Source organism: Peromyscus leucopus, chromosome 13 (assembly GCF_004664715.2).
Source record: "Peromyscus leucopus breed LL Stock chromosome 13, UCI_PerLeu_2.1, whole genome shotgun sequence".
In the NCBI taxonomy this organism is placed as follows: Eukaryota; Metazoa; Chordata; class Mammalia; order Rodentia; family Cricetidae; genus Peromyscus; species Peromyscus leucopus.
Window position 1 is genome coordinate 66,064,644 of NC_051074.1, and position 17,876 is coordinate 66,082,519.

Below are 17,876 nucleotides of genomic sequence, written 5' to 3' on the forward strand. Positions count from 1 at the left end.
GCCAATACATGCCTGACTCCCTTTAACTTGGGATTATTTCTTCTATAGTTGTTAAAATTTAGAAAGCATAGGACAAAATACAGGGAAGATAAATGGACCTTAATATTTACTGAAATCTCAAAATGAATCCTATATATTTTCATATATACTTGAATTTGAGAAGATTCTATTATATACATACATATATATATATATATATATATATATATGGGTGTTTTGTCTGCATGTATGTTAAATGAATCGTGTGTGTGTGTGTGTGTGTGTGTGTGTGTGTGTGTGCGCGCGCGCAGTGCCCCAAAAGTCCAAAAGAGGGTGTTGGACAGCCCTAGAATAGTTACAGATGGCTATGAGCTGCCATATGTGTACTGGGAACTGAACCTGGGTTGTCTCCAAGAGCAGAAAGTGCATGAAACAGTTGCACCATCCCTCCAGCCCAAAGATTCTATTATTTTTCACAAACTATATGATGTAACACGTTTAGAAGGCACACTATATCAAGACAAACACTGGCTTTAAGGAAGTAGAACTGCAATGCAAACTAGCCTGACAACAAGCCAGGAGCTAGGTAAAAGCAGCAATATGCAAAAGGCTATGTCTTTTCACTGAGTATGGTTATGAAGGACAGAGACATAGAAAGTATTTTTTTCAGGAAGGTCAGCCCCAGAGAACGAAGTCTCCTGACATTCAAGAGGCACAAAGGCAAGTAACACACCTAGGTAGCTTATATGTTTTCCTTTGAGATAAACATTAGTTCTGTTCATATTCTCAAGAAAAGGGTAGTGGGCTGTGGTGGCACACACCTTTAATCCCAGCACTCAGCAGACAGATATGGTGGTATTCTATTTGTACTGAAATGTGATTTTAATTGTATGTTAATAAATAAAGTTGCCCAGGGGTCAGAGCCATTAGAGCCATAGAAAGAGCGTGGCGGTGGTGGCACACGCCTTTAATCCCATAGATCTCTGTGTGTTCAGGGATACAGCCAGCATTGGAGACATACGCCTTTAAGACCCAGAGGGCTGTACTTACAGGCAGTGACGAGGCAGTCATGTGTTTGGGTTTACAACCAATGAGAAGGCAGAACGGAAAGATTATTTAAAGACATACACACAGGAAATAGGTCTCTTTCGGAGAGCTAGGACCACCGCAGGAGGAAGGGTGAGATTTTAGCTTTGAGCTCTGACCTCTTGGCTTTCTCTTTTACATTGGTTCTGTGTTTCTTATTTAATAAGACGGTTGGTTACATCTACAGACAGAGGCAGGCCTGTCAGTTCGAGGCCAGCCTGGTCTACATAGCAAGTTCTATTCCAGGACAGCCTGGGCTACATAGAAAAGCCCTGTCTAAAAACACCAAAACCAAAACCAAAACCAAACAAAAAGCACAGGCTTTGGAGGCAGACCTTGGGAATCCTGATTTTCCCACTTCCTAGCACAGCACTATAGGCAAGTCATTCATCCTCTGTAAGCTTCACTTTCCTCTCTCCTAAGGGCTGGGCAGAAATGACTCTATTTTACAGTGTCTGGAAGACTAAAGATAAATGAGACCATGCATTTAAAGTGCTCAAAATTCCCTGTACACAACCATCATTTAATGAATACCAATACACTTTCTAATATTATTAAAATTACAAAATAGCAGCCAAATGCCAATGTTTTAAAAATCATACTACTGGAAAATATGAAAGGGAACTACCAACTTCTTTTAATAAATTTTATTCTACTTGAAAACTGCTTTGATGACAAGTCTTAAAACTCTATATTAAAACTATAACTAAAATGTAATGCCAAAAGCTCTAGCAGTTTTGCATCCAGTATTTTATGTAGAAATACATAGTGACTGATGAAAATTTTAAAGAAAATTGTAGTTATTTAGGTAGTCAAAATAATCCTGGTTTATTAGCTACAACTATAAAACAATTAGGATATTTATAATCTTTTAAGTCAATGAGCCCATTGTGTTGAAATAAAACCATACAATATAGGAAAAGAGTGATTTTGGGAGAATTAGTACAGGATGATGGTAGGAGTTCACAGAAGAGTGAAGGGACTGAATCATAACAGCCAATGAAGCTCCTCCATGCACACAGAGCACCAAGCTTTATAAAAGCCAAACTATAAATGCTCCTCTGCACTTCTTTCCAATATTAATGACAAATGTCTTCCATAAAACTAACGTTGCCAAAAACTTTAACCTCATTTTATTTATTTCACAAGACATTATGAACTAGACTCTATGTTTGCCATATTATTGGTCAATAAATAACTTAGAATTTCATGAGGTGATATCTTCTTTATCTACCTAGTTCATATAACCCCAAGAGGTGGCACTGTTTGATCAAAACTATGCAGATATTCCACTTGGACAGTGATGAAGGCAAACTGTTTTTGATGGGCTGTTTTAAAAGCCTGAAGAAAATTATTACAAAATTTCTGAGGGAGTATGAAAAAAACTGTCAATCTTGAATGTTATGTTTGTTACAACAACAACAAAATCCTCAACACTAGTCCCTAATTTTAAACAAGTAACTAAGAAATGAGATGCAAGAAAGATTATTTACTGGTTAGGTACTTTTTTATAGTAGCTGCATCAGGCCTGGGGTCAGTCTTCATTGCAATGTAAACTGCTAGAGCAGTTTGATCGATGTGAGAAATAACAGCATTGGCAGCATCAACGATTTCATTAAGTCTTTTCATTCGTTCCTGGGTAGGAAATAAAGGGTGTATCAATCAGTGCATTAAAGCCTTTTCATTTCTACTGTCCCAGCCATGGACTGTCAGGGCATATGTCACTTCCTTCTAGTGCTAGAGCTCTGTGCTATCTTTTAATCTGACTTTTACAATTCCAGTATCCCTGGAAAATGGGTTCAGATGTGACAATACCTAACTTACAGTCTGTAGTTCAAAACTTAAAATAAAACAAACATATAATGTTTACCAAGATGTGGGTTTTTTAAACAAGGAAATTTCCTTTCTATCATACCATTGATTTTAGAGATAACAATCTCTACTTTATCCTATGCCACATGAAAAAACAGAAAGAAAAGAAAATCCCCAAGCCCTCATTCTCAAGCAAATTCTTTCTAAACAGTCACCAAAATAAGAAAGATAAGAGTAAATGAAGATTATAATTAAGACTCTAACTATGACTATCATGGATGGTCTACTTAGCAGTTGTTTTCTGTCAAACTGTTTTTGAGAAGCCTCCTTTAAATACTCTATTCTAGTTTACTCCAAACCTTTGTGACTTTTAACTGATCAGAGCTGGCATGCTCCTTCTCGCTAACCAATCAAGCACCATAGTTTCATGGTTTCAACATATACATACTGCACATCATTACTACTACTGAACTCAGTAGTGGCCAGCTCTATATTAAGGACATACATATCCAATTGCAGGAGACTCATTTTCAGTAGTCAGGAAGAAAAGACAGAGAGAGATGCACCTTTACTCAAAAATATAAACTTTAGCTACTCTTACACAAAAAATTACACAAATTATTAAAAAATTGAGTATCTCTAACCTTTTCAGCATCCAATTGGTGAAGCCGTGCAACATACAGAGGAAGGTAAGCAGGATATGTTTCTTTCAATTCATTGTAAATGTCACTAGAATCGAGCCTAAGGGAGACAAATTAGTGGTTTTTAATTAAAAGCAAACTTCTGTTAAAAAGAAACTTAAACATTGCTTCACAGTCCTAGTCATTAAAATATTTTATAATTATTAATAAAGACTAGTTATAGATAATATACCTATATGAAATTTACTTTAGTTAAGAATTCTATAAAATGTCCAGATTAAAGTATACATCAACATGGGTTGGAGGATATGGCTTGTTATATATATATCCTTGGAGCTGTTAAGAACTCACACTGCTCTTGCAGAGGACCTGAGTTCAGTTTCTAACATCCATGTCAGGCAGCTCACAACTGCCTGCAATATCAGCTCACAGATACACATTTCATGGGCAGTACTACACTCATGCACAAATCCATATCCACACTTAAATATACACATAACTAAATATAAAGTCTTTAAAATAAGACCTCAATGGCTTGCTTACATACTAGCTATACCTAGATTTACTAAAAAACGAGGACAAGATTTCTCTTTAAAAAAGGAAAAAAAAAACCCTACATTTCATAAAAAAGCTCTAGACTCATCTAGAAAATTCTAAACTTTTCTGAAAATTCTAAAGTCTTATTTTAAAATACTTTTTTAAAAAAAGATTTATTTATTATGTATACAATGTTCAGCCTGTACATATATATAGGCCAGAAGAGGGCACCAGATCTCATTACAGATGGTTGTGAGCCACCATGCGGTTGTTGGGAATTGAACTTAGGACCTCTGGAAGAACAGTCAGTGCTCTTAACCTCTGAGCCTAAATGAAGAGATAAACTAATGTTCCTAAATGGAGAAGCTGCAAAAACTATGCCAATTCTTCCTGATTATATTTATCAAGATAAAAACAACCCAAATTAACACTCAAATGGTATGTAATTAGCACTACAGACAGGTCACATCAGGAAATTCACTTAAAATATTCAGAATTTCACAAAATATGAAAATAAGACTGATAAGATTTTTTTTTTACAGTGAAATGTCTCATTAAAGTCCATTTAATTCCTCTAACAAAACTTAAGCCCTCCAATTTAGTACAAAGAACAAATTAGAGTCTGTTTTCTTTTTTCCCCCCAGCAATTATCCAAAAGGAAAACCAGTATTTACACCTTTTTTAAAAGTCAATTACAGGGCTAGAGAGATAGCTCAGTGATTAAGAGCACTGGCTGCTCTCCCAGAGGTCCTGAGTTCAATTTCTAGCAATCACATGGTGGTTCTCAAACATCTATAGTGGAATCTAATGCTCTCTCCTGGAATAAAGGCATGCATACATACATACATACATACATACACACACACATATACATACATAAAATAAGTAAAATCTAAATAAAAAGAAAAAAGCACAAAAAATGAATACATCTAATAATTTTTTTAAAGTCAATTAGTTTAATTATAGAGTTGTTCCCCACCCCCTCCCCAAGAATTATTTCAAGTTTCCATAAAGAGAACAAGAGAACTCTACTAATTCTTTGGGTTTCTTCTAAAACACTTTCTGAATCAACATCCTTTTCAATTATTTTCTCCTTTTGTTTCTGTCATCTTGGCTTTGTGAATGTTATGATTAGTTTTCTAATACCATTTGCATCAGCTACATATCTTACATATTTCACTAGATTGCAAATTCACATTTTAAAAACAAAACTAAGAGGCTAGAGAGACAGATCAGTGGTTAAAGTGTATACCACTTTTGCAGAGGACCCGAGTAGTTTCTAGCACCCATGTCCTCTGCCCTCTTCACTTATGTACATACCATATAACTAATCTACCTTTGCTGTACATTTCAAATGGATTTAAAAATCTCTCTCACACACACACACACATACACACACACACACACACACAGAGAGAGACCAGTTAACTTAAAAAACATTTCCAAAACAAAAAGAAACTCCTAAACCATCTAGTTATCAAAACCTTCTCAAAAACTCCATATTCTAGCCCTAAGCAATCACTAATCAACTTCTGTCACTATAGCGCTCTCTAGACTGGACATTACAATGACAATCATTTAAGAGGGCTCTTTTGTGACTAGCTACTTTTGTTTAGCACAATGTTTTTAAGTTGTAACAAGTACCAGTTCTTTTCTTTCTTTCTTTCTTTTTTTTTTTTTTTTAATGTCTGAATAGTGTTCTTGTATGGATGGATATAACTTTCATTCATCAGCTAATAAGCACTTGGGCTACTTCCTTTCTTTTGGTTTTTCAAGACAAGGTTACTCTTGTCTCACCCAGCCTGCACTTGGGTTATTTCTAAACTTTGACAATAATACTTCTGAAAACTCCTATGTGTAAGTTTCTATATGCATATATATTTTTTTTCTTCAGTATGTACAGAAGTAAAATTACTGGATAATATAACAACTTGCCATTGTGTCACCTTACTGCTTTCAGGATATTCTCTTTGACTGTCACCATTTTTACCATGAAAACTAATGTACGAATTAATGATGGAAACAATTTCAGAAAAATCTGTTGTCAAGGGGTTTTATCATTGTGTAGACATACATGAATCTAGAAAGAATTGGCTAATCAACGTGTCCTCTGAGGCACTCCTGAGACATTATAAAGAGGAGATGGTTGGGTGGTGGTGGCCCCAGCACTTGGGAGGCAGAGCAAGGCAGATCTCTGTGAGTTCGAGGCCAGCCTGGTCTACAGAGCAAGATCCAAGACAGGCACCAGAACTACACAGAGAAACATGTCTAAAAAAAAAAAAAAAAAGGATGTGTAATGCTTCTGTGTTACAGAAAACTTGTTTAAGTTCAAGAACTCTCTAAAATGGGAAGCATAGTATAGTATATATATATATATATAATAGTACATACATAAACTGGTAACATGGTCACTTGCTAAGTTATATGTGGTGTATATAACTTATTTACTCTACTTTTACAGTGGTAATACTGCAACTTTATAACAGCACCACCATAAACACTTCAACATTATGGAGACTCTAAACATCAGATTTCAGACCTAAAAATCTCATGGAATCACTGTTATGGACACAGTCTCTGGTTGATTGAAATCCTATGTAGTGGGCCAGTGACAGCTCTGTTATAATATTTCTTTGCACTTACTGTTTTTATTATTTATTTGTTTTTATTTTTCGAGACAGAGTTTCTCTGTGTAGCTTTGGAGTCTTTCCTGGAACTCACTCTGTAGCTCAGGCTGGCCTCGAACTCAGAGATCCACTTGCTCTGCCTCCTGAGTGCTGGGATGAAAGATGTGCACCACCACCGCCTGGCTGCATTTACTGTTTTTAGAGTTCACTAAGCAACCTGGATGTATAAATTAATGTTTTTCAATAAATATGGAGGAGTTTTAGCCATTATTTCTTCAACCATTTTCTCGGCTTTGTTTCTTTCTCCCAGTACACCACTATTTGTACTTTAGAACACTCCGAGATCCCGTATTTCCTGAGGATCTGTTGCATTTTTTTTTTAAACCCCACTTTCAATCTAGAGGTCTTGGGTTTAAATTTATAGATACTTTGGCTCAAATGAAGTGAGTTCTTTAAAGACATTCGATGCCGTCATTTTTAAAAACTTTCCTCTGTCTCACCAACATAATTTCTAAGCCTGGGCTCTGGAACAGGTGACAGAAAAACAGCACGCTTTTCTCTAAGTGACACCCACACCACCTGTAGGGATGAGAACTTTTTAATTTTTAGATTTTTATTTATGGTTAAGTATGTGTTTGTGTGAATGCCTGTCATTTGTACTTGGGTGCCCATAGAGACCAGGAGAGGGTGTTAAAAAGAAAAACCCTGCAGTTGGAGTTCCAGGTAGTTGTGAGCTGTCCAATATGGATGTTGGGATCCAAATTTGAGTCCTTTGGAAGAGCAGCACATGCTCTTAACTCCTGTGCTCTCTCTAGTCCATGAACTAAATACTTTTGATGGAGGGAGAGCACATGGGGTCTTTAAGGTGGAACTAAACCTGCAACAACCAATAAGAATATGTGTAGACTTTGTCCAGTGACTGATGGGAGCAGATGCAGAGATCCATGGCTGGGCACCAGGCTGAGCTAGATTCTGCAGCCAGGGACATTGAGATCATGATGGGAGGACGTGCAGAGATGACTGGCCACAGTAGTGGAAGCCCATGAACTGTGGACTGGGACTGGACTGGGCCCTCTGGATATGGAAGACGGTTGTTTGGCTTGAACTATTTGGGGGGCACCTAGGCAGGGGGATTGGGATCTGTCCCTGTTGCATGGGCAGGCTTCTGGGAGTCTAGTGCCTGTGGTGTGACGCCTTGCACAGCCTTGGTGCAGTGGGAAGGGACTGGGGCCTGCCTAGGTTCAGTGTGCTGGGCTCTGCTGACTCCCCATGGGAGACTTTGATTTGGGGGATGTGGGGTGGCTTGGGAGAGAGGGCTGGGGGGTAGGAGCAGTGGGGAGGGGGGAATCTGTGGGTGGTATGTGGAGTGAGTAAAAAATTTCTTAATAAAGAAAAATGAAAAAAAAAAAAAAGAATATGTACAGAATAAGGAATGGTACAGTGATTTTTCTCTTACCGAAAGGTAAGGTATAAGGAAGACTGTGTCCTGGTGGTACCAGTCTAAATCAAGAGTTGGGAGGGAAAAGGCAGCAGTCTGTAATACTTTTACTTTTCTTACAAAAATGTGTGAGTGTACATGTGTGTGAAGAGACATAGTTCAATTTTAGAGTTATTTCTCGGGTACCTTATACCTTTTGAGAAAAGGTCTCTCACTGAATTTGAAACTTGCTGATTAGGCTAGGTCAACTGGCTGGCAAGCCCTACAAATACATGTATTTACCTCCTCAGAGATAGGAATATAAGCATGTGCTACCATGCCTGTCCTGTTTATTTTTAAAATATGGGTTCTGAGGACTGAATTTGGGATTCTCATGCTTGTAAGATAAGTACTTTATTGAACTATCATTCCTACCCACCATATTTTACAAATATCGTGGATTAGAAGCTTCTCTGGTTTGTAGTTTGCTTTCAGAACCACTTCCAGAGGTTTTGAGAGTTCTTCTTTTTTTTTTTTTTAAACAAATTTTTTCACCAGTTTCCCTGGATGGCAGACTAAGGAAGGGGCTTCTCAGGCTCTCATGAGAGAAGCCAATCTTTGCAACTCTCAGGAAATTGTATTGTCTGCTAGTTATAACATCCTAAGTCAGTCAAAGGCAGATATGGTTGACTGACACCTGGAAAGATACACTCAGTTTAAACAGGACAGCATATATGAATATGGACTGACATCATAATGGTCTAATCCTTGGGAATTCTATTCATATTATAAAGGCTTTTGTTCCCCCTCAGGCCATATATCTACAAGGATTTATACAGAGTCTGCTAATGAGGACTCCAGAAAACCAGTAGTCAAATAAAGCAACAATTAGGGAAAAAAAACTAAAAAACAAAAAAACCTGATATAACCACACAGAATAAAGTTTTAAGTGGTAAAATATTTTAAGTTTTAAATGGTAATCTAAAAGCCCAAGAATAAACTGGGGAAAACAGTGGTAAGTAAACTTATGTTAAAAAGTTTAAACTGGTAATAAAAGCTTAACATTCTAATGAAGAATGGGCAAAGCACATGTTAAACTAAAATAATAGCTTGTATCTAAACAGCCCAACTGCCAACAACAGTGGCTTTTCCATCATGTCTGGATATGGATCTTACATTTATAGCAGAAAGCAATTTGAGAAACATATCAAGATAACTTTTAAAGACATCTAAACTAACAATTAGACTATACTATCTGACAGAAGTTTTAAAAATATCTCTATTAGGCCAGGTGTGCTGGGATAAGACTGTTATTCCAGTCTTTGAGCAGTGGAGGCAGGATGATCAGAAATTCAAGGTCATTCTTGTCCAACTACAGAACTGAGACCAGCCTGGGATAAATGAAACACTGTCTCAAAAAATTAAAACAAAACAGATAAGAAAACAAAGTTAAAACTATATATATAAAGAGTCATCATAACATTATAGAGACAAACTATAAACATATATTCTAAATAAATTATTAAATATATTATATTCATGCACTCATAGGACAATAAATTACATAGTCACTAAAAATGGAACTTTTAAACTATTAAATGACACAGAAAGTACCCAACACCAAAATTAACTGGAAAAGCAGGATACATAACCACTCACACTGCTACATGCTCAAACAGACAGAAAAGATAACAAAGGCAATGGTGATTTTTGGAGAGAAGAAAAAAGTTATTTTTTCTTTTTTTTTTTTTATGCCCTCCAATAAAATTCTCTTCAGCAGCAAGTTATAAAGCATTTATAAAAATCATAAAGTATAAATCTAAGAAAAGTTTAAAAACCTGCAATCCTATAATATAGTCAACAGTTTAGAGTAAGGCTAATATACATACAAAAGCATTAGTTGAGAGAAACTAAGAGGGCTGGAATCCATTAAAAACAACCTACTTTGTCATCCACTGAATTTTAAGATCTCGTAATGCTTCAGTAAACTCTTCTTTCAAATCTTTCTCTTTTTCTGAATCCTTTTCTTTATCTTTGCTGCCATTCTTCATCTTTGTTGGTGGAGGTATTAGATAGTAATGAACAGGGATCACATCCTACGAAAGTGGAAGAAAAACCTTAGGTTCATACACTTCATTTCACACACTTTAAAGTCATTGTCAATAGCTGAGAATATTGCAATATGGGTTGTGCCTGAGTTCTATTACACTGTATTCCAGATCTGAAGGGTCAAAAATCAGCAAAAATACCAATCCACAATTACCGAAGTTCTTCGCCCCTCCACTTTTAAAAGTACTGAAGCTTTTATCCATCCCTTTAAAAGAGGTAAGAACTTTTCTGAGTGTCTTTAGCATTCTTAGTTGCACTTGACACAAAAAAAGACAGTGTATCCTGTCCTTTCATAATTAAATATGAATAGAGGAGTAAAAAAAGTTAAAACTCAAAAGAGAAAACTTTTTTTTTCTTCTAGTAAGAGGGCAGAGTAGACAAATATCATTCCTGCACTTATAAACACACGCTCTAGAGTTAGTCAGACAATAAATACAGAAGTAAATAATTTCTGATAGTGACATATGACACACACACAAATGAAACAATATAAGGATAGCATGACTGTTGCATAAGACAGTGAAACCATGGAAACAAAGGTCAGTGAATCTAAATGACAAACATGAATGAATCTGAATAACCTAACTGAAGAGAGGAAGAAGTACCTTCCACCCCATGAATTAGCATTTGGAGTGGAGTTGAACAAATATAAAAATCTGAACCAGTATATGAAAGCAGTTATGTAAACTGATAAAGTGGACTACATACATAGTGAGTAGAGCTTGGTAGAACATGGTAAAAAATGTAAATCCCATTTTAAATATATAAAAAAGTTTATCAAATATCTTATGCAAGGCAGTGGTTAAAGGCTTTTTGCTTTTTAATGACTTGATCTTGTATATATTAAAATTTGAGCTTATATTTTCATTTTTATAACTCTTGATGATATAAGTCTTGGGAACAGACCATGAAAGGGAAAACCAGAGGTAAGAAAACAAGTCTAAGAAGCCCGACATTCTGTGGGACTAAATAACAGGCTGTGAAAACAAGAGAAAATGAATAGATTTGAGATATTCTTTGAAGGCAGAACCAATAATGTTTGCCAATGGTGCTTAAAGTCAGGACATGATCAACAGGGATAAGTGACTGGAAGAGAGTAGATCTGGTATTCCTGCTTTGCCCAAAGATGCTCTAAGACTGGGACAAAACAAAAGGAATTTGGGTTTTGAAAACCTTGAGGAAGACCATGAAGAGTTAAAGAGCAGGGATGGCAAGATGACCCAAATCTGATTCCTGGACCCATACTTCGGAAGGAGAGAACTGACTGCTGCTAGATATCTACACACACACACAGAAACACACCCTGTGGAAGGAGAGAACTGACTGTAGCTAGATGTACACACACACACACACACACACACACACACACACACACACACACACACACCACTCCCCACACAGAATAAATACATGAATTAAAAAAAAAAAAAAATGAAGTGATGAACTGTTAATCTAGATAGAGAAGAGATTGACTAGAAAACTTGGCTGTTAATAACCTTGGCAAGAGTAGTGTACTGGGACAGAGAACAGGGAAATAAGCCTACAGTTCTTTGATAAAGTTCTGCTTTGAAGACAGCAGAGAATTAGTTTATCTATGGTATATAGTCTTTCCTATAAAAACAAACTGCTTGGGAAATGTAACCAAATGGCTAAACTTAGTTTTCGGCAAAGAACTGATTGTCCTTAATCAAGTCATTAAGTCCACTTTTCAAATTCTATTTTCAGGATTATATTGATCTTCTAAGTTAGTATCTACACTCATCTTAAGTTTATAACATTGAAACAAATTTATCTTACCAAAAGGACATACAATGCCCTCTCACATTATTTCAGATATAACATAAATGAAAAGTATTTCAAAATCCTTCTATCCCAAATAGGACTTTCAGGAACGCATACTGTATAAACACATCCATTTTAACAACATTCTGACACTCAGAATTCTGGGGTATATAGTGATTCAACAGTGTATGAGCAATTACTGCTATAGCTCTACTGTCACATCAACACAAAATATTAACCACTATTTCTTCATGACTCATTTAAAGCACAGAAAAACAGAATTGAGGATGCCACAGAAATCCATTTGCAGACCTCTATTATGCTTTCTGAGCTAAGGGAGCCAGAGCCCAGGTACAAGGGCTCACACAAGATCTACTGTTGGGCTTGCTCCTTTAGGACCCTGCCACCTACCTATACATCCTTTTCCCCTCAACATCACCCCTCCTTTTATTTTTGAGACCAGTCTTGCAATGGAGCCAGGCTGACTCTGAATTCATGATTTTGTCTCAGAGTCCTTCCTCTTAACCCACTGACAATGCTGGAATTATAGGCATGCTACACCATGCTCAGCTTTCTTCTCCACTGCTTGCAGGTCATTTTCCTGGGTGGGCATTGCCCCAGATAAAGCAAAAAATTATTTGAAAAACCTGAACCAAAATGCCAGCATCAAATTTTCATACAAACAGCTTCAGTATCAAGTGTTTAGTACAACTGTCTAAGAAGTAAGGATAAAAGGAGTCTCCAACATTTACTTATGTAAATATGGTTATATTGCCTTTAGAATCAAGTTCTTCATACAACCAAGTTTTTCTGTGTGCTACACAGACTGTAGATCAACACTTGCCTGACAGTCTGATTCAGTCTAACAGTAATGTGTACCCTTTTAGCTTCCCAAGCTAGAAAGAGGGAAACACTTCCAGGTAGATAAACCTGTTTCAGAAGGCAATTTCTCCTCTGAATTTCAAAGATAAGGCATTTGCTATTACTATTTTAGTACAGAAGACAGAAAATAGAATTTAATATGAATATATGCTAATGTACAATAAGCAACACTTATAAAAATAAGAAATCCTATTACAGCAAACTTAAACTATCACTAAAAGTCTAAGAATAGAAAAGTTTATGATCTTAGAAAAAAAACAATAACCAGTACAATTAAAATGTTAGTAAAACCCTATAAAATACTTCATGACAAGATTTTTCTATTATTAAGATTATAAATGTAGTACTTTATTTAAAACCCCAATCAAAAGGAAAATGGAGTTATTTTAATTTGAGTCACTATGATCATATTTTTTTAATAAGTATCTTTTTTCAACTCACTTTTTTTTTTTTTTTGGTTTTTTGAGACAGGGTTTCTCTGTGTAGTTTTGGTGGCTGTCCTGTATCTCACTCTGTAGACCAGGCTGTCCTCAAACTCACAGAGATCCGCCTGGCTCTGCCTCCCGAGTGCTGGGATTAAAGGCATGTGCCACCACTGCCCGGCTTCACTCACTTAAGTGACTCAATTCACCTTGTAGGGTTAATTTAGTAGTAATGATTTTGTACCTTAAATCACAAATAATTGTGATTATGTTTTATAAAAGATAGTGAAGAAGAATATCCATAGTAGAAAAGTTATAAAGAGTTCTCATTAGGAGAAACTTAGTATTAAAGTTGAAAAAAATTTTTTCTAAGCTATCCTCAAAGTTTTTTAATAGTGTCAAACTGAAGAATATTTTTCAGAAACTTAATGTTACCCATAAAATCAATAACTGCTCAGTAAGCAGCATAACACAGCATCATTTAGATATGGTTCAAAAGACCCAATTTCTTTAGTGCTTAATGTCCTAATTTAGCTATTAAATTAAAGGCTTTATACAAGTTCAACTATTTTAAAGATGAGTATCGTTGATGCCATTTGTGATTTATTAAAGTAATTATTTTACATTATATGTGTAAGTATTTCTTTTTGTAACTTTATATTTGTCTTTTATACAAGAGCTGTAATGTGGCATGTACTTGTACTGATAGGAAGGGACAGAAGTAACTAGTTCCCAAATCTGTTACTCAAGCTTTATTCAGCCTCCAGCAATAATAATGTCATTCTTTAGTATCATTTATCATACCTTGCACAACCTTAGCCCAAAAAAACTCTGCAGACCAACTAAAAAATACAAGTGGAAGAAAAGCAATGCTTAAACCCTTGTTGATACATGCTTCCTATTTTAGTGAGTTCCCAGGAAAACTTTTCAAGCTTCATGGCAACTCAAAGAAGCACACATCAATACATAAGATTTTTTAAATGCTGGGTTATGATTTATTAAACATGTTTAGATGTTGCCCAAATGAGTCAAAACATCTATTTGAGAAATACTGGTCTTCAGTTCCTTAACTAGAAAATTCTTCATGGTGCATTAGGGCTTATCCTATCAATATACTGCAAGGACATTCTGGAAGACATTTCAGTACTTTGAAACACAACTGATTCTCTCACTGTACTAACTCTTACTTGAAGAGATCACTAAAATGCTAAATATATCAGTGGCTCTTCCTCAAATGTGTCCCTTTCTCTGTACTTGGAATAGAGACCTTCTCTAAGTAAATGTGGCTCCAGCAGTCAACATAGACTCTCATATGCTAAAGGAACCCAAGCAGAACCATTCAGAGCATCAAATCTGTCTGTATTTTTATTATGGACTTGACTTAAAAGTCATTTCCACCACTCGTTTTTGTATCTGTCCTTCCATAACTAGGATAGATGTAAGAGCAGGGACTAGTTTATCAACAAAACCATCTTTTTAAAAATGGCTTTTAGATTTTAATAGGTTTTTTTTAACATTTAAAAATATTTATTACGTGTGTATGTGTGTGTGTGTGTGTGTGTGTGTGTGTGTGTGTGTACAGGCAAGTGCCATGGTACACATACAGAGGTCAGATGACAACTCTTTCCATCATGGGAGTCCTAGAGATTAGACTTAGGCTGTCAGATTTGTCAGCAGGTACCTTTACCATCTTGCCAGCACTAGATTTTAAAAATAATTAATTACTTTGCTCTCTACTGCTATATTATCATATTCATTTTTTTCAATTTGACATCTTATCTATAGCAAGAAATGAGAAGTAACAAAAATTGTCCATACCATTGGAAAAATAGGGGTTATGGCTTGAAAAACCTTTTATAGAAAGGCATTATGCCAATACTGCTCATAGGTATTAACTCACAGAACTATACTGCAGAATGTAAAGAAAGGAAACTAAGGGAGAGATTCTTCAAAAATAAAGATTTATAATAGTGAGAGAAAAAAAGTTTAACTACTATGTAAATAAGGCTTTAAGACATCGTTTTTAAGAACTGACAATCAGTACCTTTTTAAATTTTCCTTGTCGTTTTGCTGCAGACTGCCCCTGGGAGTTAGAACGACATTCTGTAAGAAAACATGCATAATCTACACAGGATGGAGATACCACCTCTGCCTAACTTTCTTCCAATTTAACATTCCATTTGTATGTGTCACAGTACTCAGAGGGTCAGATCTGTGACGAAAATGGCATGCTTTAAAGAAAGCAACACTGCCATACCAATTTTTAAAAATAAAAATTTGCTCAAATATGCCATTTTAAGGCAAACCTTTTCAGCTTTTTATTTAAAATATTTAGTGATCAAATTCCATAAGCATTAAAACATTAAAAAAAAAACATTTAAGTTTAGCTGACAGTCTGCAGAATCTGATTGTATACAGGAGGTCATAACCATTACATAAGCCTATGGCATTCTTTAAAAACAAAACAAAAGCCCACAACACTCAGGGTTACAATGAAAGGCAAAGTGAAGTAAAATCACACTTCCTTTCCAACTACCAAAATGTAAGAAGTATAAAACTGCTGAAGAAAGTTTAAATGAAAATTTCAATGGCATTATACTAACTCAATAACTTTAGATTACTGCTGTCTTCTTATAAACGACTTTTCTAACTATAGTTGTCTCTAACAGTACAGTCAGGAAGTACTATTTTCTGAATTGTAAGAAAGTTCTGTCAGTAATTCTTTTCTGTAACACTTTCCATGAGAAGTGAACTTCTGAGATGAGCTATCTATCATCTTGGTCAAAAAAATCAGTTGCAGTCCCACAGAAGGAGCTATGTAGGTAAATCTACAAAAGGATCTGAGGATTTATTTTTTTTTTTATTTCTTTTCCCTTTTGTCAAGACAGGGTTTTTCTGTGTAGCCCTGGTTTTCCTAAAACTCACTTTGTAGACCAGGCTAGCCTTAAACCCAGAGATCCACCTGTCTCTGCCTCCTGAGTGCCGGGATTAAAGGCATGCACCACCATGCCTGGTTATGAGGATTTCTTGAATCAGTTCAAGAACAAAGTCCAGTATCAAGTGCTGATTTACTTCAAATGACACTGAGGTATGTATGTATAGTAAGGAGTACAGACTGAAATGCATCCTGAGAAATGTTAAGGTAAACAACTTTTTCTAAGCATAAAATCCCCAAATTATGCTTCAATGGCTGTGAATATATGACCTTGATTGAACAATGACAAGCAATAAAAATAAATTTCAAGATAAATGAGATGAGCTCATTCTGACAACAGCATTTACAGATCTCAGTATTAGGTTAAGCATACTTGCATAGTTTTGTGTGAACTAATTCTTATGAGAAATGCAAAGATGTGAGAATGACAACCCTGACTGGTATTACAATGAAATGACCTGTGATAAAGGGTGAAAGATCCACAGAAACACCATTCTATGTAACAAATCTGTAATGAAAACAGATGGAAAAACCTGAAACAAATGCCTGTAAGGCTGTAATAAGTTATCTTTAAATTAGAAACAAAAAGCATCTTTTTCTATAAACTATAAACACAATGCCAAAAGAAATATCTTACATCTATCCACATAATTATACAAGGTCTCAACAAGTTTTCACAAATGTGAAAGCTAGTATCTATTAGTAAAAATTCTTCAGACTGGTTTTTATAAACAGTTAAAGAGAAACTGACTCATTCCAATATCTACAATATGTTGATTGAAATTCTAGGGTATGTTGTAACTTTACATATCCCATTTATTTCCGCCAATTATGATTGGGATCTCAAGAAGATTAGGTACTGAGTCAGGACAGGTTCAGGACATGAGGTACAGGCTTGTGGAAAAGAACATAAACTATTTTTCAATGACACATTTAAAAAGACACCAAATATTACTAATAGGTCAAGAAAAAGAAAAACAACAATTACCCTGTGCCCTCCCTGGTGTCTCTTTTACCCATCTGAACCATGCATTTAAAGCCCATCTTCAAAAGGATGGAAATTTTAAACAGGTACTTTCAGTGTAAAAACACTAGTACTTACAGCTTTCTTTCCAAGCTCAGTCTTTGACAATGTCAAGGAGCCTGCAAGGTAGCATCCGGGTCCTGCCCCCTTAGGTATTCTAATGAGAGAATTAAAAAGGGAAAAAAGTAACAAAAGAAAAAGTTTCACAAAAATACTTAGAGGAAAACCATCAAAGTAATTCCATACTGAAATATATCCTATGTCTAAATTTTCAAAAATAAGACTGAGAAATAACTTCAGACTAAAATGATAGCAAATTATAAATTTAGACTAATATATGAACCATAATGTCATTCATCAACATTATCACTTACTTATCATCAGGTAAGGAAGTAACAAAGAATGGCTGGTTATATTTGGGTGGTAATGTCAAACTGCTTGATTTCTTCTTTCCTAGAAGTGCAAGGCTATGATTTTCATGAATATCTAAGCTCAAGGTATTAGATAACCTATGAGAAACAATAAACGGAAGATCTTTAAGACGATCCAAATCACTGATTTGTTCATGACGAATCTGCAGTCGAATTGTATAATCTCCTTTCTCCAGTTTCAAAGAATACTAA

General features: G+C 35.6%; 1 protein-coding gene across 1 annotated transcript in view; it reads right to left on the minus strand.

The window, feature by feature from the left end:
- The window catches only part of Tpp2 (tripeptidyl peptidase 2), a 71,555-nt gene that overhangs the window by 7,496 nt on the left and 46,183 nt on the right, over positions 1–17,876 (minus strand). Inside the window, exons 22-27 of the mRNA XM_028885507.2 lie at positions 17,628–17,872; positions 17,332–17,410; positions 15,339–15,377; positions 10,044–10,195; positions 3,522–3,618; positions 2,570–2,700 (exon numbers count right to left, since the gene is read on the minus strand). Of these exons, the coding sequence (XP_028741340.1) occupies positions 2,570–2,700; positions 3,522–3,618; positions 10,044–10,195; positions 15,339–15,377; positions 17,332–17,410; positions 17,628–17,872 (743 nt within the window). The remainder of the gene's footprint in view (positions 1–2,569; positions 2,701–3,521; positions 3,619–10,043; positions 10,196–15,338; positions 15,378–17,331; positions 17,411–17,627; positions 17,873–17,876) is intronic.